This window comes from Mytilus californianus, unplaced genomic scaffold (genome assembly GCF_021869535.1).
Source record: "Mytilus californianus isolate M0D057914Y unplaced genomic scaffold, xbMytCali1.0.p SCAF_14, whole genome shotgun sequence".
Taxonomy (NCBI): Eukaryota; Metazoa; Mollusca; class Bivalvia; order Mytilida; family Mytilidae; genus Mytilus; species Mytilus californianus.
In genome coordinates, this window is record NW_026262626.1 from 25,647,297 (window position 1) to 25,674,645 (window position 27,349).

At 33.4% G+C, this 27,349-nt stretch overlaps 2 protein-coding genes across 2 annotated transcripts; both read right to left on the reverse strand.

Annotated features, from left to right (window-relative positions):
• Positions 1-10,704: 10,704 nt before the first annotated feature.
• On the reverse strand, positions 10,705-12,803 carry LOC127724611 (E3 ubiquitin-protein ligase Midline-1-like). Its single transcript, XM_052231633.1, has one exon. It carries the CDS (start codon positions 12,775-12,777, stop codon positions 10,840-10,842), a length of 1,938 nt encoding a protein of 645 aa, XP_052087593.1. The 5' UTR covers positions 12,778-12,803; the 3' UTR covers positions 10,705-10,839.
• Positions 12,804-20,485: 7,682 nt separating this feature from the next.
• Positions 20,486-22,599, reverse strand: LOC127724583 (E3 ubiquitin-protein ligase Midline-1-like). Its single transcript, XM_052231594.1, has one exon. It carries the CDS (start codon positions 22,592-22,594, stop codon positions 20,657-20,659), a length of 1,938 nt encoding a protein of 645 aa, XP_052087554.1. The 5' UTR covers positions 22,595-22,599; the 3' UTR covers positions 20,486-20,656.
• Between the last annotated feature and the right edge of the window lie 4,750 nt (positions 22,600-27,349).

The following is a 27,349-nucleotide window of genomic DNA, read 5'->3' on the forward strand; positions in this document are numbered from 1 at the left end:
GAACATCAGATTTCTGACTTAGGACAGGTGCAAGCAATTGCAGCGGGTTTAAACGTTTTAATGGTACCAAACCATCACCCTTATCTGAAACAATAGTGTAACATCACAACATAGAAAGACACACTATAAAATATCAATTGAAATGGCTTACCTCAATCAAAAGACATATTAACATAAGTGAACATACACTGGACGAATAAATTTGATCTATGATACAATGTAAATACAAAATCAATAAAATAAGGGAAGAATAATTAAAGTAACAGTATTATACCGCTGTGAAATGTTAAACAATTTCAGAAAAACAACAATAACCTTAAACAAAAATCCGCCATTTACAATAATATTATACACAGGTAAATGAAAATAATTTTGTTGTTAGGTATACAGTTTAAAAGGAGAAAGGAAATATTTTCACAGAATAAATAATTTTGATGTTCATAGTTCGAAGAAGTGAAAGTTTATAGTCATACCAAACACTTATCAAAGCTGGTATATAGACCAAATATAACCCTGAATAAGTAAACATTAAATAACAAAAAAGCATTACAAATAGTATCAACATGTCAAATTAACAAGACAATACGATTTGAGAGTACTCGCAGTTACTGACAGTTATTTAAATGCTTAGCTGATTGATGATACATTTTGTTAATATGAAATACCATGCAATATTGATAATTTTATATTCTATTTATTATAACACTAGCAATCGTTTACAATTGAATTTTTTTGTCACTATGTTTATAACATTCATTCTGTCGTTTAAAATTGACAAAATAACATCCATGAAGCCAATTGCAAAACTAAATAGCTCCAACTCCAAGTTCTTCTCATAAGCTAACATTAATAATAAATATTCAACAAAACTGATTGCTACTGAGCATTCAGTTTGTTTGATAAAATCCAGCATACTGCATTTGCTTAAACATATTTTGGACTATATTTTGGAGTAGCGCATACTATGTTAAAATGTTCTGGGTTAGAGATAGCAAGTACATAAGTATTTTTATATCCGTCCTTTTTATATGAGGACTTGTCTATCGGGTTCAGAATGTACACTGTATGTTGGCTGAAATAAGCTACAACGACAATGTCTACTTCGGTTGTTAACAGCTGAAACCGGTTTTGATAGCGTGTTCCCATCCGAACTTCAAGTGCATATTTGTATTTTTCCTGCTTGTACTTATACCACCACTCTACCTCTTTGAGACATGCCCGAACCATTTAACACAAATATATTACCATTTCTGGTACTGATTATTCTGAAATGATATTTAAACAATGACTTATTATAATTGTCAACTTCAAAATATTAATACTGGTATCTATGATGAATTTATATACAACCACCGGTTGATGCCACTGCTGTTGGAGGTTTCCTTCTCGATGGTCTAACCAGCCCAGTATTCAGCCCGTCTTGTGTTGACATGAGCTATCATTGATATGGCCATTATATAAATTAACTCTCTATAAAACATGAAATTTTTCGCAATACTAAGGAGTTTCCAGGAAGAGATTACCTTATCTGTATTTGGCAAACCTTTCAGAATTTTTGGGTCCTCATTGTTCTTTAAATTCATACATTATTTGGCCTTTTTGATATTTTTATTCGATGATTCACTGATGAGTCTTTTAAAGACGACACGCGTGTATGGCCTACAAAATTACAATCCTGGTATATATGCTGAGTTAATCATATTCAGTCGTAGAGCTTACTTACATACCCAACACTATTACGAAATGACTGACGTGGTTGTAACAAATGCTTATCCTGGAGACTTAGCGTTATAGCGGAAATAATAAAGGAGGTAGAAGGGAGTGTTTAACGTTCTTTGGAAGTCATGGTTAACCTTCTTTTTTTTAACGTTCAGTTTAAATCATGTTTTTTTTCTACTTTTGATATCATAATACTGTTTAACATTATCTAACAGAAAATTTCGTATGTAGTAATTCAGTACCTCAGATTATAACCATAGCTAACTTGGTCGTCTTAAATATATTTTTACTAATACGTATGTACGGTATTATAAAGTTTTATCGTCAAAGTGAGGCGAAAGGGATATTCAAACTCATAAGTCGAAAACAAACTGACAATGCCATTGCAATAAGTTATCAAAGGTACCAGGATTTTAATTTGATACGCCAGACGCGCGTTTCGTCTACACAAGACTCATCAGTGACGCTCAGATCAAAATAGTTATAAAGCCAAACAAGTACAAAGTTGAAGAGCATTGAGGACCCAAAATTCCAAAAAATGTTTGGTAGGCAGATGGGGACCTACTGTAACCATCCTATTTCACTGTCGTTTCTTTATTATTCTGTTTAAGAATCAGAAATTGCAGAACATCATAAAGACCTAAACGAGGTAAAACATCTTGATAGGCATTTACAGGGCATTAGGTGTCACATTGATGTCAACCGAATTGATGAAAACTCATTTGATTTATTACATACAAAAGCGTATATCAGAATTACCAAAATTCCATAAGAAACAATAAGCAAAGAATATAATCGATATATAGTATCATCAATTTTGATCTGTTTGCCAGCTATTTAACAATCGACATGACCTCCGACATTTATCGATGGCCATGTAACCTCGAAAAATATAAATAGTCAAATACAAACGGATACATATGATTAGAACTTGAAATAGCAAGATAACGATTGTTCTAGTTATCTTTTTTTCAAATCATCGGGTAACTCAGCGTTTTACCTGTTACCTGAATAGAAGGATTTTTGAAGGCCGAAACAGTCATCAAATTGGTTACATAGTTTCATTTTTTTTGCTGACATTTTTTTCAATAACTAAACATGTTGAGCACATATACAAGCAATCTCCAACTACGGCAAATCCTACCTCGCATGCACATAGATGCAAATAAGCTGGAATTATTGTCTTGCAAGTCAATAATTTACAACTGATTATTGTGAGGCTATGGGGATAAAATTTAATCACACTGACTGCTAGAAGTGTATTGTTATCTAATTTTTGTGTCTTATAGTATTAAATAAGAGGATGCATCTTTGAGCAACAAGTGCACACTTATGGACATTTACTTCTTTCAAAATGATCGTTTCATTCTCAATGAGACAACTATCTACCAGAGACCAAATTACAAAAAAATAGCACATTTCATTTTTGTCGTCTGTACTTCCGGTATTTTAGAGATTAGTGTATTTTCGTAATTGATTTCATTGTTTATTCTACCGAGTATTATTGTTATTGTGCTGAATTAGATGAAAAAAGGTAGTTTAAGTATTAAAAAACCTCTTCACATGTTAATTTGCTTATTCAAAGTCAAGGACCATGTCAGTAAATAACTATATTTATATCCAAATGTTTTAATTCTTGTTTTTATAGTGGATGTTTTAATCTACACTAAATCTTTTCAAATTTCTTCTATATTAAGTACTTAACATATGAAACAGATACTTCGATTGATAACTACCATGTTTGACCTCTAGATGTATTGCACATGTTTTTTATGTTGTTTGGTTGCCGGCACCTTGCTTTATACCACACACGCATCTCCATTTAACCAGATATAAATATCTGCATGAGATACTATATCTTTACCCGGACGATTTCAAACTTTTATTAACAAACATATCACTTTTAAGCATCAGAAAAATGACTTGGCATTATAACAAAAAATGGTATATGCTAAAGAACATGGATATCTTTCTCTCACTAGCTATAACACTATATATAAATAGGTTGAATCCACCATTTTCTTCTGGAAATACCTGTCTGTCCAAGAAATATGAAAGCTGTTTTCCAGTCGTTCCATTGGTAGGTATAGGGCTTTCTAGGAACCCACTTCCGAAAGCCCGAATCTGACTTAAAAATTGCAACTAAAAACGCTTAATTCCCTTGTTGGAAAGTATGACGATAAATTTTCACTTCTGTCCTCGAATTATGAACGACAAATTCATTTTTTAAAAAATGTTTCGGTTCTCCTAACAACAAAATTATTATATTCAAATTTACCTGTGTACGTTACTTTATTTAACGCCATTTTGTCATTGGTTAAAGTTGTCTTTTTGGCATTGATATATCTTTTTTATTTGTATTGTGTCATAGATCAAACTTATTCGTTCAGTACATACTTACTTGTTTCTGTGAAAATGTCTTTTTGATCGAGTTAAGCCATTTCAATTGATATTTTATTGTGTGTATTTTTATGTTGTAATGTTACATTACTGTTTCGTGTTAGGGTGAAGGTTGGAGCCTGTTAAAACGTTTAAACCCGCTGCATTTTTATGCATCTGTCCTAAGTCAGGAGCCTGTTGTTCAGTGACTGTCGTATGTTGGTGTGGTTCATAAGTGTTTCTCGTTTCTCGTTTTTTATATAGATATATATAGACCGTTTGTTTTCCTGTTTGAATTGTTTTACACTAGTCATTTTGGGGCCTTTCATAGCTTGCTGTTCGGTGTGAGCCAAGGCTCCGTGTTGAATGCCGTACTTTGACATAAAATTATGACTTGGATGGATAGTTGTCTCATTAAAAAGAGAAATTCGAAAACGAGACCGTTTTAGAAAAAATGCCCTGAAATATAAAAGAGAATCGGATGTTGCGAAGTACAAGAAACAGAGAAACAAAGTTAACAATTTAAAAAAGATCGCTAAGGAAAGATTTGAAACTTATTTAGATAATATTATATTGAGTAATGCTCCAAATTCAAAAAACTATTGGAAAATAATGAAAATGTTAATTAAGTCGAACAAGAGTTCAAATAATATTCATCCTCTTCAAAACATAATAAACGATGAGGATTTCAATGACATAGTTTATGAGGATAGTGAGAAGTGCGACCTGTTGAACAAATATTGTGGTTTGATATCCAAACTCGAGGAAGAAAATGTTCCTGTTCCAGAATTTAAAGTAAAAACTAATACTAATATTCAAGATATATACATAAATCAAACTGAAATAATTGATATTATCAAAACTATTGATCCGAATAAGGCATCGGGACCAGATTTGATTAGTCACAGAATGCTGAAAATTTGCCCTAAGAAAGTGTCGGTTCCTTTACAAATAATATTAAATAAATCTCTTCAACAATGTAAGTATCTTTCTAGCTGGAAGATTGCAAATGTTATTGCTATTTTTAAAAAAGGTGATTCGTCATTACCTTCAAACTATAGGCCAATCTCTTTAATAAGCTGTGTAGGTAAAATCATGGAACGAATTGTTTTTAAACATGTATATAATCATCTACATATGAATAAGCTAATTTATGAATATCAGTCTGGATTTTTGCCAAAATACTCAACTGTACATCAGCTACTAGAAATGTATAATTGTATTCTTAACTCACTAGAAAAGAAGGAAATAAATTGTTTTGTCTTTTGCGATTTTTCTAGAGCTTATGACAAGGTATGGCATAGAGGGCTCTTACATAAAATGAAAGCTTACGGAATACATGGTAATTTACTTAACTGGTTTGAGAGTTATCTTTGTGATAGGAAACAAAAAGTTGTGATTAATAAATCATCATCCTCATTTTGCAGTCTTTCAGCTGGAGTACCTCAAGGACCAGTCCTTGGTCCCTTATTATTTATAATATATATAAATGACATTGCAGAGAAACTCACATCCCTGACCAGACTCTATGCGGATGACACTTCGTTTAATTACTCCGGGCACGACGAAGAACATATAAAAAATGTTATTGGTCGTGACCTCGAGGAGCTGAACGAATGGTCAAGAAGGTGGCTTATGTCTTTTAACCCAGACAAAACAGAAATAATGATTTTTCAAATAATGACGCTCCAGATCTAAAATTCTGCTTAAATAACAAAGAAATTCCTATTACAAAATGTCACAAACACCTTGGGGTAACGTTTTGCTCTGATGCTCGGTGGAAAAGCCATATAGACAATCTCATTATTAGTGTAACGAAACATTTAAATATACTGAGAAAACTCAAGTATCAACTTTGTAGGAAAAACTTAGAAAAACTCTATATAGTATTTATAAGACCAATTTTTGAATATGCAACTGAGGTTTGGGATAATTGTGGGATAGGATATGCAAATAAACTTGAAAGTCTGCAGCTAGAAGCTGCTAGAATAGTTACTGGTTTGCCTATATTTACAAAATCTGAAAATCTGTATGAGGAAGTTGGGTGGGAAACTTTAGCTGACAGGAGGAAAAGACGAAAATTACAAATGTTTTATAACATTCAATATAAACATGCTCCGGATTATCTATGTAATCTAGTTCCACCCAGTGTACAGAGCACAACTGTATATCCCTTGCGAAATCGCAATGATATCATTGTTCCTTTTTGTAGATTATCCCTTACTAAAGAATCTTTTATACAATCAACTATTAGACTATGGAATCATTCCGATTTGTCCCTTCGAAAATCAGACTCTATCTCAAAATTTAAAATCCAATTAAAAAGGCTAAATACATGTATTATAAATAAAGATGTACCGAAGCACTATTTATATGGACCGAGGAAACTAAATATAATTCTAACACAATTCAGATGCTATTCATCTTTCTTGAACTATGACTTGTTTAGAGTCAATATAATTGCTGACCCATCTTGTTTTTGTAAATGCAACATTGAGACTGTACACCATTTCCTTTTCGACTGTTCTTTATATACACACCAGAGAGAAATTCTGATGAACAATCTAAGATGGCTCCCTGGTGACCTTATATTAAATGTTAAGTTACTAACATCTGGTAATCCGAACCTTTCGTATGAACAAAACGTCAATATATTTAAACATGTATTCGAGTTTATTAAAAGGTCTGAAAGATTTCTTGTTATATGATACTAATAGTGTATTTGCGGTACATTCACGTCATCATCCTCATCATCATTACCAATGTTTCCGTTATTATTATTTTATCTTTTTTTTCAATAGATAGACTCTTATAGTATTGTATATTCTGAATTATTGCATGCTAACATTAATATTGTATTGTAATTTATTGTTATTCGGAGCGGACTTCATAAGTATGGTTTACTTGTGTCCAATCCATTTTACTTTGAGTAAATAAAATATGTTTAAACTAAACTAAATCTCATTGGCACTCATACCACATCTTCTTATTTATAGGTTTAAATACTGGTTCGCTGCAGTGCAGAGCAACGGTGAATAATCATCTTTATAATCGAGTTTGATTACGAGTATGCTGTATATAAGTATACCATTAATAATTTTTATACTTATATAAACCGAATATCATCTTTAAATCAACATGGATTTAAAACCGCTAATCATTGACTCTTCAATGAACCTCATTGCCGCGACCTGAAAAGGTACCAGGTATAACCAACTTCAAATTATAAATTTAGACACTTTGTGATGCCGGAAATGAGGTTCTGGAAAGGGCTATAGTAGAGCTTTTGATTTTGTCAGGTTTTATAGACTTCTCCTTTTTTTTAATTTACTTTGCAGTTCGTTTTTTTTGTTAAACCATTTCTATTTGATTTTTTGTTTGCTTACCCTGTGGTTATAAGGCTATTTTTTCATGAAATGATTCTTCCTTCATTTCACTGAGCTTGGTGAAGAAGCAATCAATGACAAGTATAAAGTCTTTGACCGGTTCGTGTATCAGATCCACGACATCCCCTACTCAAGGATAGCAAGCTACCACGATTCATAAAAAAATCTTTATTTTTATTTTAAAGTTGCTATGTCCTGTCTCATCGTATCATCTAAAAGGCGAACTTTATATAGTAATGGGTACTTGAAGTCCACTTCTCAGAATAAAAACTTAACCTCTTTTGAAACAACCAAAAATCAGCTTCTTTTAGAGTTTAACTACAACAAAATCCAGCTTAAAGCGCCTGCTATGCTTACAGTTCACGTTGCACATAAAAAAATACCAATATCTGATATCACTTGATATTTTATGTCAGATTGTCCAGACTTTAGTTATTTTTCAATACTTTCGCTGTGGTTGAGTGACTCCGTCTGTTTCGATCATAATCTTATCTTCCCAGCGACTTTTTGCACCAATCGCTTTAATTTGGCGGCTTCATGGAAACAATTTTACTTATAAACATGATAAATGTTTCACACTGATTTGAGCGTTCGAAATATGTTTCTAGATAGCCTTCATCAAGAATTATTAAGCCCAACATTTAGATATTGTTATTGGTACCAACATGAAAAAGTATAACAGAATGGCCAAAATTCCTTTAGGTCACTTTTGCATTATGATGATAATAGGTGAAAATCAATCATACACGAGAGCTCTGTAGTACGTTACGAATAACCGATAGTGACATTCTTTTGTGAAAATATCTGGCTTCCAACTTTCATTTATCAGTTATATTTAATCAACAAAAATCGACCAAACGAAACAAAACTCTTAACAAGTGCTTTTAACAAGTTCCTTAACTACTATCAAAGAGCTTATCATAAACTATTGTAATAAAATATATGAAAATAGTGGAATTAACTATTTTTGGAGTGTAAAAAAATCTTTGGATGTTTTAGATAAATTACGTGCTTTTGATGGTCCTTTTGATTCTGTTGACAGTTTTGACTTTTCCACTCTATACACTACACTTCCACACAATATCTTATCAAACACAAAATTGACTATTCAATTAAATGGTCGTTTGGTAAATTTGAATGCAAATATATTTGCTGCAACTCATTTAAAGCCTTCTTCTCTAATGAGAAAGGTAAATATGCTAGATATACTTACTGGAGGTGTGATGAGATGATTGAAGCTGTTAATTTTCTCCTTGATAATATGTATGTACGTTTCGGCAACAGTACAAAGTTTATCGACAGGTTGTAGGTATTCCTATTGGCACTAATTGCGCCCCTTTAATAGCAGACTTGTTTTTGTACTGTTATGAATCACAGTTTATGACCAAACTCAATAAAGACCCGTCTTAATTGCATTTAATTGATAAATTCAACAACACTAACCGTTATCTTAATGATATTTTTTCGTTAAATAATCAAGAATTTTCTCAATAAACTGCCGAAATTTAATCAAATGAACTTACTTTAAATAAATCGAATTTAAACGGTAACAACTGTCCTTTCCTAGATTTAGATATTTCGGTTTTACACGGGAAACTCCACACTAAAATTTACGACAAAAGGGACGATTTTTCGTTCCCTATTGTTAATTTTCCCTTTTTGGATGGTGATGTTCCTTTGGCACCATCTTACGGTATTTATATTTCACAACTCGTTCGCTATGCCCGTGTCTGTTGTGACGTTTTTGATTTTAACGAACGTAATCTATGTATTACTGGTAAATTATTAAGCCAGGGATTTCGTTACCACAAATTACTTAAAACCTTTACTAAATTCTTCCACAGATATAAAGATTTGGTTTTGAAGTTTGGTTGTTCCTGTAGAAAACTTATTTCAGACGGGATTGCACATCCTCATTTTCACGGCAATATTGTTAACCGTGCCCGGAAATTTAGAAACGACCCCGGTAAACTTATCGATCCTTTAAATAAACTTATTCTAAAAGGTTACCAATTCAACACTGTATTTAGATCATTAAATATTGTTTTTATTGGTACTAATATTCATTTTTTTATCAGTAAATTAAAAGCAAACTAAATATTATTGTTATTTACATATACACATTCATGGATCTACAATCTGTCGATACCTGTATCTTGACATTGCACAAGGTCATATTTTGCTCTGACTGTTTATGACGTTTTGACACTAAAACCATTGGATGTTGGATGTGAACGGTTTGATAATTTAGTCTTAGATGCATGATTTTTTTATTAGTTGTTAGTGGCTTTGAACTAGCTGTCAGTAACTGCGAGTACTCGCAGATCTGTACTTAGTGTCCTTTTGTTGTTTGGATGTACAAGTACCCGGCCACGTCCACTTGTATTTGTATTATTTGTATTTTTATCCATCTGATGAGTTAAGCCTCTTTCAACTGATTTTTATAGTTCGTTCTTATGTTGTACTGTTTCACCACTGTCCCAGGTTAGGAGGAGGGTTGGGATCCCGCTAACATGTTTAACCCCGCCACATTCTGTTTGTATGTGTCTGTCCCAAGTCAGGAGCCTGTAATTCAGTGGTTGTCGTTTGTTTATGAGTACATATTTGTTTTTCGTTTATTTTTTGTACATAAATTAGGCCGTTAGTTTTCTCGTTTGAATTGTTTTATATTGTCATTTCGGGACCTTTTTTAGCTGACTATGAGGAATGGGTTTTGCTCATTGTTGAAGGCCGTTCGGTGACCTATATTTGTTAATTTCTGTGTCATTTGGTCTCCTGTGGAGAGTTGTCTCATTGGCAATCATACCACATCTTCTTTTTTATATCTATCTGTAATCACCATTATACACATAGGTATCAAACATAGCTTCAAATATGTAGGAATTACAAAATTTTGCGATTTTTTAGGACATTTCTGTGTCCAAGTGGACGTAATTCCTTCCAAAGTCTAACAACCGAAACAAATTAAGACAGCAGTAGTTTACCAATGTTCAAATCTCGTAATGATTAAGAAGAGATAAATCAATGTAACAAACAAAAACTGAGGGAATTTCATAAACTCCAATAGGAGCGAGAACGGATACGTCTTCAGGCTAAGTGTCTCCTGCTAAGCTTGCATCACCTGCAATGCGAATCCACACTTAGTCAAAATGTTAAATCGGGGAAAGGACATAATCGGTAAAATAACAGATCAGTTATAAAACGGAAAGTCAATCTGTGTTTCATTTATTAGCATGTATTTCTTTTCATTCCAACTTGGACAACAAATCAAGGATTTTTATTTTATTTATAAGCCAGGAGAGGGTAAAATTGGTAGTAAAGCAATGTATATAAATATAACAGTAATATAGCGTTTTCAATCAATTTCACACAGTACAACTTGTCCTGAACCACCACATGTAACGACAAATTTATTGCTGTTGGGAGCAAACCGTATAGTCCATGGACTCAAAATTCCAAAAGTTTCGATCGGAATTACTCGTATTAATTTCCCATCATTCGTAATTTGGTGAATATTTTGTGACCAGTATCCAGCAATGTATATATTACCCTCAAAGTCTATTCCAATTCCTCTAGGGTGTTCAAGCTCTGTATTTGTGTACGTGAACTTGGTTGCGTCCCCTACTACACGTGATAATGACTTATCTCCATCTCCATATATATAATCTTTCATATCCGATGTCGAAACATAAAACGATTGGCCATCTGTTGTTTTCTGTTTCAATTTCTTTCCTGATGAGTTTACCCATGTCAATGTGGATCCATGAGATACAATAAATGTATTTCCTTCGACACAACATAGTCCACATACTGGTATACCTGATAGATTCAATGTTCGTAATAACTTCATTTCCGCAACGTCAACAAACAAAATTTTGTTTTTATTATCAATCGCAATAGCGACTTGAGTCTGATTAACTTGTGCTATATCCCGTGGATAATTTTCTACAGCTAATAATTGTACTAATTTACCATCAAGACTGTATTTTTCAACATTACTTTTGCTAAAGCTCACTATAACTAAGTAATCACCGGTGAATATTGCACTTGTGGCACCACTTTCGAAAGCATAAATTTTGTGCAAAATTTTAATGTCGCCGCTGCGAAAATTAACATTTTCTCTACAACCCTTCACAGACAGCGTCCCTGTATCCTCGTCTTCTGCTATATTAAGGCAACCAAATGATTCTGCACTCGTTTTAAAATTCGCAATGAATTCAGACGGGATGAAGTTTAAAGCTATTTTCTTCATCTTTTTCGTTTCTTCTTTCATTTCGTTTTCAAGAATTGTCATTTTAGGACAAATCTTGTTGACTTCCATTAAACACTGTTGGTCTGATCCTTGTTCTATAGACCCATTAAGGACTGACTGCCAGTTAGCCGATGTACTTTTATAACTCGAAAAAGTATTAACTTCATCAGTAAATTTCATGAGCACATGCCTCTTTGATGAGGCCACTTCGACCTTAATTTTCTCTTCTAATTTGTTTAAATGATCTATTACCACCCTTTTTAATGTTGACACTTCTTGAATAATGTTTTCTGATGTGGTTTCAAATTTAGTCATACTATCTTTCCGATTCTCAATTATTTCATTAAGTTCCTTATTCCTTTCGTAAAGTTTTTTAACCAAAGTAGTTGTAAGTTTGGATTTCTTTATACCTTTAGCGGCATTTTCGATTGAGGTCACGTTTTCACATTTGCGATGTGAAAGGGTTGCACATAAGGTACAACATGGCTTTGAATGGTCCACACAATAAACCTCCACAATCTTTGCAGGATGTTCTTCGCAACTGAGGACTTCAGAAATTTTCAAATCGGAATTCCCTGACTGAATTCCATTGATTGAAATAAGTTTATGCTTTGCTAAAAATTTGAAAGATTTGTGACATTTATCACACTGCTCACAAAACGCCTCTTCACAAATAGTACACCAAGATATAGCCGTTTTCATTTCATTGTTTATCTGACAGGAGTTGCACACTTTTTCAGACCTTTGAATTGCTCGCTTATCCAACATTGACATCACAAAGTGGTTCTTTGGTAGTGTGGATGCCCATGTTTCCGGTTTTTCTGGTGTTTTACTGCATGAAATAAATTTTCGACATACCGGACATTTGAATCCCTCGAACTCCTTTTCTTTTTTCGTAGATGTTATAATGTAAGTTTGTAAACAAGATTCACAAAAAGTATGAAGACATGGCAAGTATTTCGGAACTTTGAAAGTTTCCAGACAAATTGTACACGTTAATAAATCGTCAAAATGTTCCGTGTCCTTTGTAGATGTCGCCATTTTCAACATTAAACTTTTTATCCTTCCTTGTGATATCTTTATATTAGATACATGTATAAATAGGTTATAGATTGTGTCGATAACTTAAATTGTATTTTTAAATTGTCAAACGATAAGTGCGTAATGCTCCGTTCTATTTAATTTTCCATTACACTGTGTTGTTATCTGGGTGGCCACTGATGTAATATATGGTAGACCTTGACCTATAATGGTTTACTTTTATAACTTGTAACTTGGATGGAGAGTTGTCTCATTGGCACTCATACCACATCTTCCTATATCTAGATATATATTTTATGTTTTTAAAGTATCGAAAAACGGTTCAAGTGTACATTTATTCTTTAGCTCATTTACAGTAAATTTAAAATAAGGCCGAAATCTCAAATACAAAATATCACACCAAACTCCATAATTCAAGCTTTCGGAGAAGTATTAAGAGTTAAAACTCGAATTCTAGAATTCATTTTAATATGTTAAAGATTTTTTTACCCATGTTTAATACAATGTCAAATTAAAGGACTCGTTCATGGCTATCAGGATATCATTATCTGAAATCTATTCTTATTAAAATGATTGCAATGATTTGAAGTCAAGAATTCGAGGTTATAAACTGGTTCACGATATTTAAGAATGTTTTTACCACCCAGAAATTGACTTCATAAGAATGATCCTAAAATTCAATTTAGAAACCTGACCATGGTTAATGAAAACTAAAAACGTAGGTAAACAGACTGATTATCGTTCTGTCCTAGAATTAGGTGCGTGTTCACAGTGGGGAAAGATATAGATCAAAATATGAACTTCTGTTATAGTTTTTACTACTACTTACTTACTTTGACGGTCCCTCTGGTATCATTCGCCCCTCTTTTACAACTAAATCTGATCATTTTGTTTGAAACCCAACAGAAACGATCATGTACATCTGTTGTCATACAGTATAAGAAAAGCCATTGTGTATTTTCTTTTTATTTCTTCACTTCTTGAATGAAAAAGGCTGTTAGTTGTTTCAGTGTACTAAATTTCATCGAAATAACTAAACAGAATGTTATAATTAATTATAAGGTATAATTCCCCTTGTTTTAAGCTATTGATTTCAATTATAAGTCCATTTAGTCTCAAACAAGGTAAAACAGAACTCCAATTCATTAAGATAAAATCAGGAAATTAGATGAAATACATTCTGAATTCCTGACGCGTTCTTCAGGTATACAGGGTCCGTTTGGCTTTAGCGAAATGATACAGTCGATTGTACGGTGTATTTCAATTTCAAGGGATCAACCTTTCATATTTTTACAATAGTCTAACTGTTGTATATGATGTTTCAATGTAATGTTAAAATCGGATTCATGAAAGCTGTTTGCTGAATATGGTGATGGCGAAGTTTACTTATGACATAAGAGAGATTTGAAGAATATGTTATTGAGAGAGTAGACACAAAACACGAAATCAAATGACATGTAGAGGTGCATTTAAGGCCCTCAACAATTGACAGATGTCAAAATCTAAATCGCTCAGAGTTTAATATAAATTTGACCATCAAAGATTTTCCATCGACACAAACTTCCCAAGATAACAAAACATTTAACAAAAGCCACCAAACTACTACTAGGATGGCACGTTGAACTTGCGCGATCTTACATTAGAAGCAACCGTAGCTTACAGACGTATAAAACTAATCTTATTATCTCAAACCTCCTTATTCTCTATCAGCGAAATATCAAAAAGGACAAAAATAAACAATAAAAAGGTACAATTTTATATATTAAAACGCAATTACCAGTAAACAAATTAGAAACATGACCATTCCACAGAATGTTTGCAGTATCTGTAAGCAAGCTCAAAGTACTTAGCTTGCTGATATGAATCATGCGGTGCTAGATTCGAAGATTTTGGATCTTTTGTAGGCCCCCTTGGTAATATAGTTCTTAAAAAATAATCATTTGTTAATTGAAATCGACACTACCCATATATTTTTTCAAATTATTTTTTAATATTATTTACAAAATACCTGGAGGTTTCAATGGAGGGTTCATAAAATAGAGCATACTAAATATAGATATTTTGACGGTACAAATAGAAAAGCATAAGAAGAGATTTTGTAAAAAAAGGAATAGAAGAATAGAACTAAAGTGAAATGGACTTATTGTTTTTATATCAGTTTTATTTGTTCATATCATTTAGATAGGCAAATACTACTGGTAAATTATTAAGTCAGGAATTTTGTTGCAAAAAATTACTTAAAACTTTTACTAAACTCTTTCATAGATACACAGATTTGGTTTGCAAGTTTGCCTGTATCTGTAGAGAACTTATTTAAAACGGAATAGGACATCCTAATTTTTACGGTGATGTTGTTTACCTAGCTCGGAAATTTAGATACGATCTGGGTAAACTTATTAATCCTTTAAATAAACTTATTCTAAAAGGTTACCAATTCAACACTGTAATTAGATTTATAAATATTGTTTTTATTGGTATAGATATAGTTATTGATTTTGTTATCAGTAAATCTAAACCATACTTTATATTATTTTTATACACATATGCACATTCACGGTACTACGATCTGTCGATACCTATATTTTGGCATTGCTCGAGGTCATGTTTTTTTTTCTTACTGTAAATGACGTCTTTACACTAAATCCTTGTAATGTTGGATGTGTACTGATTGATATTTTAGTCTGAAATACATGATTTTTGGTTGTTATCGAGTAAACTCAGATCTGTCCTTTGTGTCCTTCCTGTTTTCAGGGATGTATAAATACCCTGACGTGTCCTATCTGTATTTTTTTGTATGATGTTTTTTCTGCTTTGTATCGATCTAATGAGTTAAGCATTTTTTTCAATTGATTTTAAGAGTTTGTTCTTGTGCTGTGCATGCAGTTGCACCATTGTCCTATGTAAGGGAAGGGTCGGCGCTTTCAAACATGTTTAACCCCGCCACATTCTATGCCTGTTCCAAGTCAGTAGCCTGTAATTGAGTACTTGGTGTTGGTTCATTTCTGTCATATTTGTTTTTCGTAAATTGTTTTGTTATAAATTTGGCGTTTAGTTTTCTCAAATGAATTCTTTCATATTTCTCATGTAGGGGCCTTTTTGGCGACTTTATGGTATGGTTTTTTTTTCATTGTTGAAGATTTTTTTGTTGCCTAGAATTGCTTGCATCCACCGCATTTTAACTTTGGTGGATAGTTGTCTTATTGGCAATCATACCACATCTTTAGCACTCAAAACTGATATAATCCATCAGTATGTGTGCCTATACCAAGTCAGGCTGTTTGTACCATTTGTTAATTATTATTATGAGCCTTTGTTTGTATCGCTATCTTTTTGGGTGTGTGTAATTGGTAGGGTCTGGTTTTTATAATCTCCTGGTATTCCTTAAATGTATTGATTAATAAAATTTAAATTTTACAGCAATATTGGTGTTCATTCATTTATGATTTTGTAATGTATTGCAAATTATCAAATGTACTTTCACTGGTTCATCTTTGAAAACCATACATCAAACACCATGATGAAGAACGGCGATAAAAGCGATGTTTTTTTTTATCATGAATTGGCTTTTGCCTTCACGTTCATTAGGTATTTTTCTCATTTGTATCCACTTACTATACTCTTTAGTGCTAAATAAACTATAAGAATATTTATTTTCCTTTGCTCAATACATACACATTATATATCAGGCAGCTATTGTAAATGTATATTCTTCCATACATATATTACTGTAGATCAAAGTACACAGATTGAATGATTTAGTGATTGTTGGTTGCTTAACGTCCAGTGGCAAAATAAAGGCAAACAATACTAGAGGGACATTCAAACTCATAAGTCGAAAATAAACTGACAACGCCATGGCAAAAAAGAAAAAGACCAAAAAGACAAACAACAGTATACAAAACACAACATAGATAACTAAAGACTGAGCAACACTAACCCCACCAAAAACCGGGGGTGATCTGCGATGCAAATATTTCATGCACGTTCAGGACGAGAACAAATTGACATTGAATACAGGTAGGTCCTGTAATAGAGGCCGTCCGGGATGAAGGTCAGGGAAATTTGGACTGACATTGGAAGATGTGGGTATATTCCATAGGGACAGAAATTTTGCCGTACAACAGGCCACCTACCGACTCCTCAAAGAGTTGTTTCAAGATTCTTAACGTGCAGAGAGCGTGGCACTCTCTCTACACGAGGCATCGGATTTAACATCCCTATTCTGACCAGACGTGGATGCGTTCTTGTACAGCCAAACGCACGCCCAACTTTGGCCAGGGTTTAACTGCCGGTCGGAAGAACACCAAGAGTAACGATATTTCTATTCCCAAGTCACCCTTGAGGGGGTTTTAGCTGGAGAAGAGAGTGGATATGAAGTATCAATCATATCATTGTTCCTGAAAGAATATGGTTTTTGAGAATGTAAAATTGTTGTCGGAAATTGTAAATGGAGACCTACGTGATTATATGCATCATGACAGCTAATAAGATCTGATAACGATGTATTTTAACAATTTAAGCACAAAAGAAAACTTTTATTTTTATTAAAATTTCGTCCATTTAGCTTCAATTAAGGTACTTGGTGAATTTCTTTGGTTAGTATTAATCGTTAATTGCCAGTCATAGCAGTACTTTTAGAGTTTATTTATGGCATTTTGTAGTCTTGTATGTGAAGTTGACAATACTACTAAATCATCTGCAAAACTTTAGCTAACATTTCAGATTTTTGAAGGACTAAAGGTTTAAAAGAACAACCAAAATTGTTTAAGGTCACTTTTGCATTAGGATGATAATAGCTGAAAATCAATGATATATGCGAGTTCTGTAATGTGTAACGAATAATAGCTAGTGACATTCTTTTGTGAAAATATCTCGCTTCCGACTTTTCATTTCTCAGTTCAATTTAGACACCGAAAATCGATCAAACGAATCAAAATGTAAACTCGACCTGTAATCCCCATTATATTCATAAGTATCAAAACTCTGTTCCAGATATGCAAGAATTATAAAACGTCCAGATGATTGCGATTTTTATGACATTTCTGTGCCTAACGGACGTAATTCCTCCAAAAGTATAACAACCAGAACAAATTAAGGCGGTAGTAGTTAACCGATGTTAAAACTTCGTGATGATTAAAAGAAGGGAAAAATCAATGTAACAAACACAAACTGAAGGTATCGAATGAACTCCAATAGCAAACTCCGAAACAGTGGTGACGTTGCTTCGCCAAACTATCACGTAGTCACATATATATCAAAAAATCAATACCTGCAGCCATTATAGGGAAAAGGTAAGTGGATAACACAGTATACCCCGGTCACTTAATTGCGAGAGCATAAACATGCAAATATGCATGTCATAAAAATCCAATCTAGTTCAAAGGTTCAAAGATATTTTTTACTTTTACATTCAAGTCAATTCATCAATCCCTAAATACATAATGTTATTTACCATAACTTTTATATTTTGCTTTGATAACCTGAAAAAAATTTCTGATACTGAACTTAATTTGATTTACAATAATATACAAATAAGGAGATTTGGTATGATTGCCAATGAGACAACTATCCACCAAAGGTCAAATAAAGTGGATGTAAGCAATTATAGGCAACCGTACGGCCTTGAACAATGCGAAAAACCCATACATTATAGTCGGCTGTACAAAAAACCGACATGAAAAATGTGAAACAATTAAATTGAGTCTGTTAATAATGAATAAACATAATAAATTGACACAAAGAGGACACAAAAAAGTAATATATACATGCTCTTGCAACTACAGTATTTTACAACTTACAAATTTTCAATTATTCATTTTGATGCAATTTTCCGATATATCAGTATCAACGAAACATTAAATAAAAGTAATTGTAAAGAACAGTTTTGATTCATTTTTCTTAATTGTTTGTTTTAGGGGCAAGGAGGGAGAGTCAGCGATTTCTTTTCATTGCAACTTTAAAAAACAAATTTTGGATTTGATTTTATTTGTAACCAGAAAAGGGTATAATTGGAAGTAAAGCAATGTATATAAATACTAAAGTGTTTCAATCTATTTCACAAAGTACAACTTTTCCTGAACTACTACATGTAATGCATTGCTGTTAGGATCAAAACGAATTGTCCATGGACTTTGAAACCCTAAAATTTCAACCGGAATTATTCGTATATATTTTCCATCATACCTAATTTGGTGAATCTTCTTAGAATAGCATCCATCAATGTATATATTGCCCTTCAAGTCTGTTCCAATTCCTCGAGGGCCGTTAAACTTTGCATTTGTATACGTAAATATGGTTTTGTTCCCTACTTCACGTGATACGGAATTATCTCCATCTCGATATATATAACCTTTCAGGTCTGATGTTGAAACATAACACGATTCGCCACGTGTTGATTTTTGTTTAAGTTGCTTCCCTCATGAGTTAACACAAGTCGTATCTAGTAATAGATCAAATTTACCACTTTAAACATGTTGAACCCGTTTTATAACCACTGTAGACATTGTGTGCTGTGTGAACATGATTTTTTTCTCTCGATGAAATGACCAGATTCTTTTCCCTACACCATGATGTTCTTCAACGGGATCTTAAAAAAGTTTATCGCGAACTTTATTGTTGTGAGAGGCATTTTCGAAATTTTCTAGACAAATTATTAGAATATGAACGTATATCGGACGCAATATTTACGTCTTCAAATCACTGATGCTTTTTTCACTATCCACATTGAAATCAATTTAACAACAGTAAAATGTAGCCACATGAGAGCAGCACAAATTGAAATCTTAATATTATAAATTTTGAATGTCCCTTTGGTATCCTTCGCCTTTCTTTTAAATTCATATTTATGACAAAACTTAACCATGATCTAGGTTATGAATTTGTTATAAAAAAAAATATATTTAAATTTGCCAAAAAGTATATGCAGAGACCTGGAGCATCACCTACCGATTATACGATTATTTTGAAAATAATTTGATTTTTAAAGAAATTTACTCATGCAAAGCTCTATTTTATTGTGCGGATTTGTCTACACTTTAAGACAGTTTTTTGTGTTTGATCAGCTCTAACTTCAACGTTTGTATGAATTTCGGTTTTTCAAATATTTTGGCCTCGAACATCACTGAATAGACATTTGTTGTCGAAATGCACATCTGATGCAATACAATTAGTACCGTTAATATAAATATAGATAAATAAGAACAAAACAATAAATGAAAATATAGAATAGTAAAATTGTATTTGATATTTTTGTATTCGGTATTAAATTTGATCGCTGTTTGTGTTATCCTACGTTTATCTAAGATAATAGATCTCACGTACAGGTGAATCAACATTTCTACATTTGAGGCATCAAATAGATATATCAATTAAATAGAAACTCATTAAAATACACACCAGTTTTGCTAAATTAGTATAAATAATAAACAGATGTAGATATTCATTCTAAAACCTAAGGGGTACTGTTTTATTATTCAAAAAACGAAAACACAATTGTATTTTCATACTAAGATAGTATGACTATTCTGATTCTTAGCTTTATATATTTATTCTGAAATCTTTCTATTTTCAAACGTTTCAAGCATTATAGATATATCAAACGATTGTCTGTCAATAAACTGTTATAGGAAAAGGATCGTCCTACAATTGAATGTCACAAGAAACAGCAATGCACTTTTTTTTAACTCAAGTTCATATTAAGAAAAACAAGTTTCGATTGTGCGTATTTATTGAATTAAAAATATAGTACTGGGTTATTCAAAATATATTTATGCTTATTTACAAAAAAATATGTGTACATGATGCTGCAAGCAGCAGTTATGTATAAATTAATTAATTATTATCTAATTAGATTTTTTTCCAGAAGATATTATACTGAACTTCAATCGATCTCGCACATTACAACTTGTCCTGAGCCACCACATGTAACGACAAATTTATTACTGTTAGGAGCAAAACGCATTGTCCATGGATATTGAATTCCAAATGTTTCGATCGGAATTACACGTATTAATTTTCCATCATTTGTAATTTGGTGAATGTTCTTAGAATGACATCCAGCAATGTATATATTGCCATCAAAGTCTATTCCGATTCCTCTAGGGCCGTTCAACTGTGCATTTGTATATGTAAACGTAGTTGTATCCCCTACTTCACGTGATACGGAATTTTCCCCAACTCCATATATATAATCCTTCAGATCTGATGTTGAAACATAAAACGAATGGCCACCTGTTGATTTCTGTTTCACTTTCTTCCCTGATGAGTCAACCCATGTCAGTGTGGATCCATATGGTAAAATAAATGTGCTCCCTTCCACACAGCATAATCCATGTACTGGTATACCTGATAAATCCAATGTTCGTAATAACTTCATTTCCGCAATGTCAACAAACGAAATTTTGTTTCTATTATAAATAGAAATAGCGACTTGAGTCCCGTCAACTTGTGTTATATCCAGTGGATACTTTTGTACAGATAAAGCTTCTAGAAATTTTCCATCGAGGCTGTATTTTGCAACATTACTTTTGTTATAGCTCGTTATAACAAGGTATTTAGCAATGAATATTGCACTAGTTTGACTATTATTAGCAGCATTAATTCTCTGTAAAATTTTAATGCCACCACTTCGAAAATTAACCTTTTCCCTAAGACTTTCAACAGACAGCGCACTTGGAAACTCTTCTTCTACTATATTTAGGCAACCAAACGATTCTGTGCTCGTTTTAAACTTCTCAATGAGTTCAGAAGGAACAAAATCAATATTCAGGTTCTTCATCATTTTCATTTCTTCTTTCATCTCCTTCTCCAGTATAGTGATTTTTGGACCAATCTTGTTGACTTCCATTAAACACTGTTGGTCTGATCCTTGTTCTATAGATCGATTAAGGACTGACTGCCAGTTAGTCGATGTACTTTTATAACTCGAAAAAGCGTTAACCTCATCGGTACATTTCATGAAAACACGCTTCTTTGATGAGGCCACTTCGACCTTTATTTTCTCTTCTAATTTGTCTAAATGATCTATTACTTCCCTTTTCAGTGTTGACACTTCTTGAATAATGTTCTCAGAGGTGGTTTCAAATTTAGTCATACTATCTTTCCGATTCTCAATTATTTTATTAAGTTCCTTATTCCTTTCGTCAAGTTTTTTAACCAAAGTAGTCGTAAGTTTGGATTGCTTTATACCTTTAGCGGCATTTACGATTGATGTCACGTTTTCACATTTGCGATGTGAAAGTGTTGCACAAAGGGTACAACATGGCTTCGAATGGTCCACACAATAAACCTCCACAATCTTCTCAGGATGTTCTTCACAACTCAAGACTTCAGATATTTTCAAATCGGAATTTCCTGACTGAATTTCATTGATTGAAATAAGCTTGTGTTTTGCTGAAACTTTGAAAGATTTATGACATTCATCGCACTGTTCACAAAATGCCTCTTCACAAGACGTACACCAAGATATTGCCTTGTTGGTCTTATCGTTAAACTGGCATGAGTTGCACAATTTTTCAGACCTTTGAATTGATCGCTTATCCAACATCGACATCACAAAATGGTTCATCGGTAATGAGGAAGCCAATGCTTCTGGTTTACTTGGTCTATTGTCGTATGATACAAATTGTCGACAAATTGGACACTTGAATCCCTCGGACTCATTTACCTTTTCAGTAGATAATATAATGTAAGTTTTAATACACGATTCACAAAAAGTATGGAGACATGGCAAATACTTCGGAATTTTGAAAGTTTCCAGACAGATTGTACACGTTAATAAATCGTCAAAATGGTCCATATCTTTTGTGGATGTCGACATTTTAAAAATTATAGACTTTATCCTTCCTGCTTACGTGTTTTTACATGTCAATTGATATCTGATTTAAATAGGCGTTCATAACCACTGTATGTATAGGGCCCTGCATGAAAATGATTTTTTACTAAGTAAATGTCCGGATTTTCCGTAGAATCTAGATTTTTTTACGAAGAGATCTTGAAAAAGTAATGGAAGCGGACATTGTCGCCTTTACAATTTAGTGCATGTTTTATAAACAGTTACACGTAATGACATTTAAAATTTATTAAATAATTTAGAAAGACTATGATAATCAACTACCGATTGAAAAATAGACTTTCAAATAGAGGGGAAAAAACGATAACGTTTAGGTCAAACAAAAAAGTATTGGAAATAAATACATCTTTTCATAGAGGCAAAATGTTATCCTATACTACAAGTAAATCAAGATTTCGAAATTTTATGAAGTAATGAATTAAAGTATCTAAATAATCTAAACATACATTTTTTTTTCATTGTATTTAAATATCAGTCTTTACAAGAAACAATGCAAAACTTTAAAATCAAAAAATCAAAAAATCAGGCACTATTATGTATATCAAGTTAAAAAGTATATGTGTGATAGCCCGATGAGCAAGTTAACAAACGACACAAACACCAAATACATCTAGAGGGCAACATGTACATTGTCATGCAGTTTTCAGCAATCATGACTGGTGTTGTGACTGTATATTTGTTCCGCATAATATAGTTCCACATGGAACAAAATAGTATATTTTACAAAAGTTCCTGACAACTAAAATTACATGATGTTTATTCCTTCTTCATAAAATAAATTCCTGCCGGAACATAAAGCCCTATAAAATTTGTTCCTAGAATGACTGAACATAATACAATAGAGCGTTGTTTAAAGGTCATAATAAAAGATGCATGTATATCATGTGATTGTTTACACCTGAGTGCATTAAAAAGTAATTAACCTTTAAACATTAATGATTCTGATAACTTATCCTATTTTTTTTATTAATATGTGTATTTTTGTGTATCAGTTAAAATAAATATTCTTGCAATTCTGTGACATAATAAAAATTATTATAATAACATAATTATTATTCCTGGACATTCGGTTACATATATAATCGTGATAATCATTATTCAAGGAACTTCTCTTATATAAAAATCACACCTGGAAGTTCTATTACATAATTATTATTTCAGGAACTTCTCTTACACAGAGATTATTCCTGGAATTTCTATTACATAATTATTATTCCAGCATTGCAAAATATCCTATAGTTATTTTCGGTTGCCTTACTGTGAAAAGTTGATGAGTGATGCATCTGTAGGCAGCATTTGCAGCGTTTTTCATCACACGAACGACATTCTCCAGAAGTACTTCTATTATCAGACACTTCAGCCCGCACCAGCAGGTTCCGCAGACCATTGGGTTGCCTAAAATCTATCATGGGAGGCTCGGGAAAAATCTTGGATAGTTTGGAATTCTTTTCAAATGTTTTCCAATGCTCACGAATGACACCGGAGCTGTTTTTGAGAGATGGGTGGTAAGTAAGAACACATGGAGTCCTTTTATCTTTCTTTTTATATTTGTATTCTAACAGTTTACTCCTTGGAATAGTTTCCGCTTTCTGAAAACCTTTTTGGATAGTTCTGTGTTTGTAGCCCCTTCTCTTCAAGCGGGTTTCGAGTTGACGTAGTTGTTTTTTAGTTGTTTCTGTGTTGGAACATATTCGCTTGACTCTGATTGCCTGACTGTACAGGATGCTCTTAGTACAATGAGCAGGATGGCAACTTTTAGGGGACAGATATTGGTGAGTGTCAGTAGGCTTAGAATATAGATCAGTGGATATGGTGCCATCTGTGAGCGAGCTGGAGGTATCGAGGAAGGTGATTTTGGATTTAGATTTCTCATGAATAAATTTGATACTTGGATGTATGTTGTAAGCATGAGTGATGAATGTTTCTAAATCCTCGTCACTTTTATTCCATTTCATATCCACATCATCTATCAATCTAAACCAGGAAAGCGGTTTTTCGATGGAAGATTCAAGGAATTGTTTTTCTAATGTGCCTATAAATATGTTGGCATATGATGGAGCCATATTGGTGCCATTAACTTGCAGATATTGATCTCCATCAAAAGTGAAGTTGTTGTTTTTTAGTACCAGCGTGAGCATTTTGACCAGGCATTCAGTAGGTGGATATTTCACTGGTCGGGAATTCCAAACTTCTTTACATGCATCAATGCCATCTGCATGTGGAATATTCGTGTAGAGGGAGGTGACGTCCATAGAAACAAGTGTCGTGTCGGAGGGGAGTGGATTTAAGGCCTGCAAATTTCTAAGATGATCGGTAGTATCTTTGATGTGAGATGGTAAGTCTTCAACATGTTGACGAAGATGGAAGTCAACAAATTCCGATATTGTTTCCGTCGGATGACCGTTCGCTGAAACTATAGGTCTTCCTAGGTTATTGGCCTTATGAATTTTAGGTAAAAGATAAAATCTGCCCGGTTTTGGATTTTCTGGTTTCAAATATTCAAGAGTCTTTTCATCGATGAAACCATCGTTGTGCAATTCTACCAAACTATCAGTTATTTCTCTGCTAAAAGATGTTGTAGGATCAGAGTCTAGTTTTTGGTAGAACCTTGCATCGCCAAGTCGTCGTTCAGCCTCTTGAATATAGGCAGATTTATCCATGACAACCACTGCACTGCCTTTGTCTGCAGGTTTAATGACGATATTGTCGTTAGATCGTAAGTTTTTCGGTGCAGTTAGTTCTTCATTGGTAAGATTGTCAAAAGGTTTAATGTTATTTCTAGTATTTCTAATAATGTCCGACTTAAAATTGTCAATAAATGATTCCAAGGTGGCATTTTTTGGTCGGTTTAGGGATCCAAGTACTCTTTTTTATAAATTTGTAGTTGTTCTCGTCTTCTGAAATTTCTGAGTCGCTATCCGAGCTTCTGTTGTTATTCTCCTTCGACGCGAAATATTCCTTAATGCGTAGACTTCTGGCAAAATTGTCAAGGTCTTCCGACAATTTAGTTTCATTGACAGGGGCAGGTAGAGGACAGAAATGTAAGCCTCTCGAGAGAAGAGATGTTTCAGCTTCCGTTAACTGGTGTTTGGAAAGATTGACCACAATGTTGGAGGGCGAATCAGTCTCTAGTGACCTACGTTTAAAGCGTCTTACTCGTTTTCTCTTTTTTCAGACGGTAAAGAAGGATGGATATGTTCGATGCCATCCCTACGGAATTTTCTTTTCTGCCTTTCACTCAAATTTTTAACGACAACTTGGCGATGCAAGGTTCTACCAAAAACTAGACTCTGATCCTACAACATCTTTTAGCAGAGAAATAACTGATAGTTTGGTAGAAATGCACAACGATGGTTTCATCGATGAAAAGACTCTTGAATATTTGAAACCAGAAAATCCAAAACCGGGCAGATTTTATCTTTTACCTAAAATTCATAAGGTTAATAACCCAGGAAGACCTATAGTTTCAGCGAACGGTCATCCGACGGAAAAAATATCGGAATTCGTTGACTTCCATCTTCGTCAACATGTTGAAGACTTACCATCTCACATCAAAGATACTACCGATTATCTTAGAAAATTGCAGGCCTTAAATCCACTCCCCTCCGACACGACACTTGTTTCTATGGACGTCACCTCCCTCTACACAAATATTCCACATGCAGATGGCATTGATGCATGTAAAGAAGTTTGGAATTCCCGACCAGTGAAATATCCACCTACTGAATGCCTGGTCAAAATGCTCACGCTGGTACTAAAAAACAACAACTTCACTTTTGATGGAGATCATTATCTGCAAGTTAATGGAACTGCTATGGGCACCAAAATGGCTCCATCATATGCCAACATATTTATGGGCAAATTAGAACAACAACTCCTTGAATCTTCCATCGAAAAACCGCTTTCCTGGTTTAGATTTATAGATGATGTGGATATGAAATGGAATAAAAGGGACGAGGATTTAGATACATTCATCACTCATGCCAACAACATACATCCAAGTATCAAATTTACTCATGAGAAATCTAAATCCAAAATCACCTTCCTCGATACCTCCAGCTCGCTCACAGATGGCATCATAACCACTGATCTATATTCTAAGCCTACTGACACTCACCAATATCTGTCCCCTAAAAGTTGCCATCCTGCTCATTGTACTAAGAGCATCCCGTACAGTCAGGCACTCAGAGTCAAGCGAATATGTTCCAACACAGAAACAACTAAAAAACAACTACGTCAACTCGAAACCCGCTTGAAGAGAAGGGGCTACAAACACAGAACTATCCAAAAAGGTTTTCAGAAAGCGGAAACTATTCCAAGGAGTAAACTGTTAGAATACAAATATAAAAAGAAAAATAAAAGGACTCAATGTGTTCTTACTTACCACCCATCTCTCAAAAACAGCTCCGGTGTCATTCGTGAGCATTGGAAAACAGTTGAAAAGAATTCCAAACTATCCAAGATTTTTCCCGAGCCTCCCATGATAGCTTTTAGGCAACCCAATAGTCTGCGGAACCTGCTGGTGCGGGCTGAAGTGTCTGATAATAGAAGTACTTCTGGAGAATGTCGTTCGTGTGATGAAAAACGCTGCAAATGCTGCCTACAGATGCATCACTCATCAACTTTTCACAGTAAGGCAACCAAAAATAACTATAGGATATTTTGCAATGTTAACTGCAAAAGTATGAATGTAATTTACATTCTAGAATGTTCGGTTTGTGG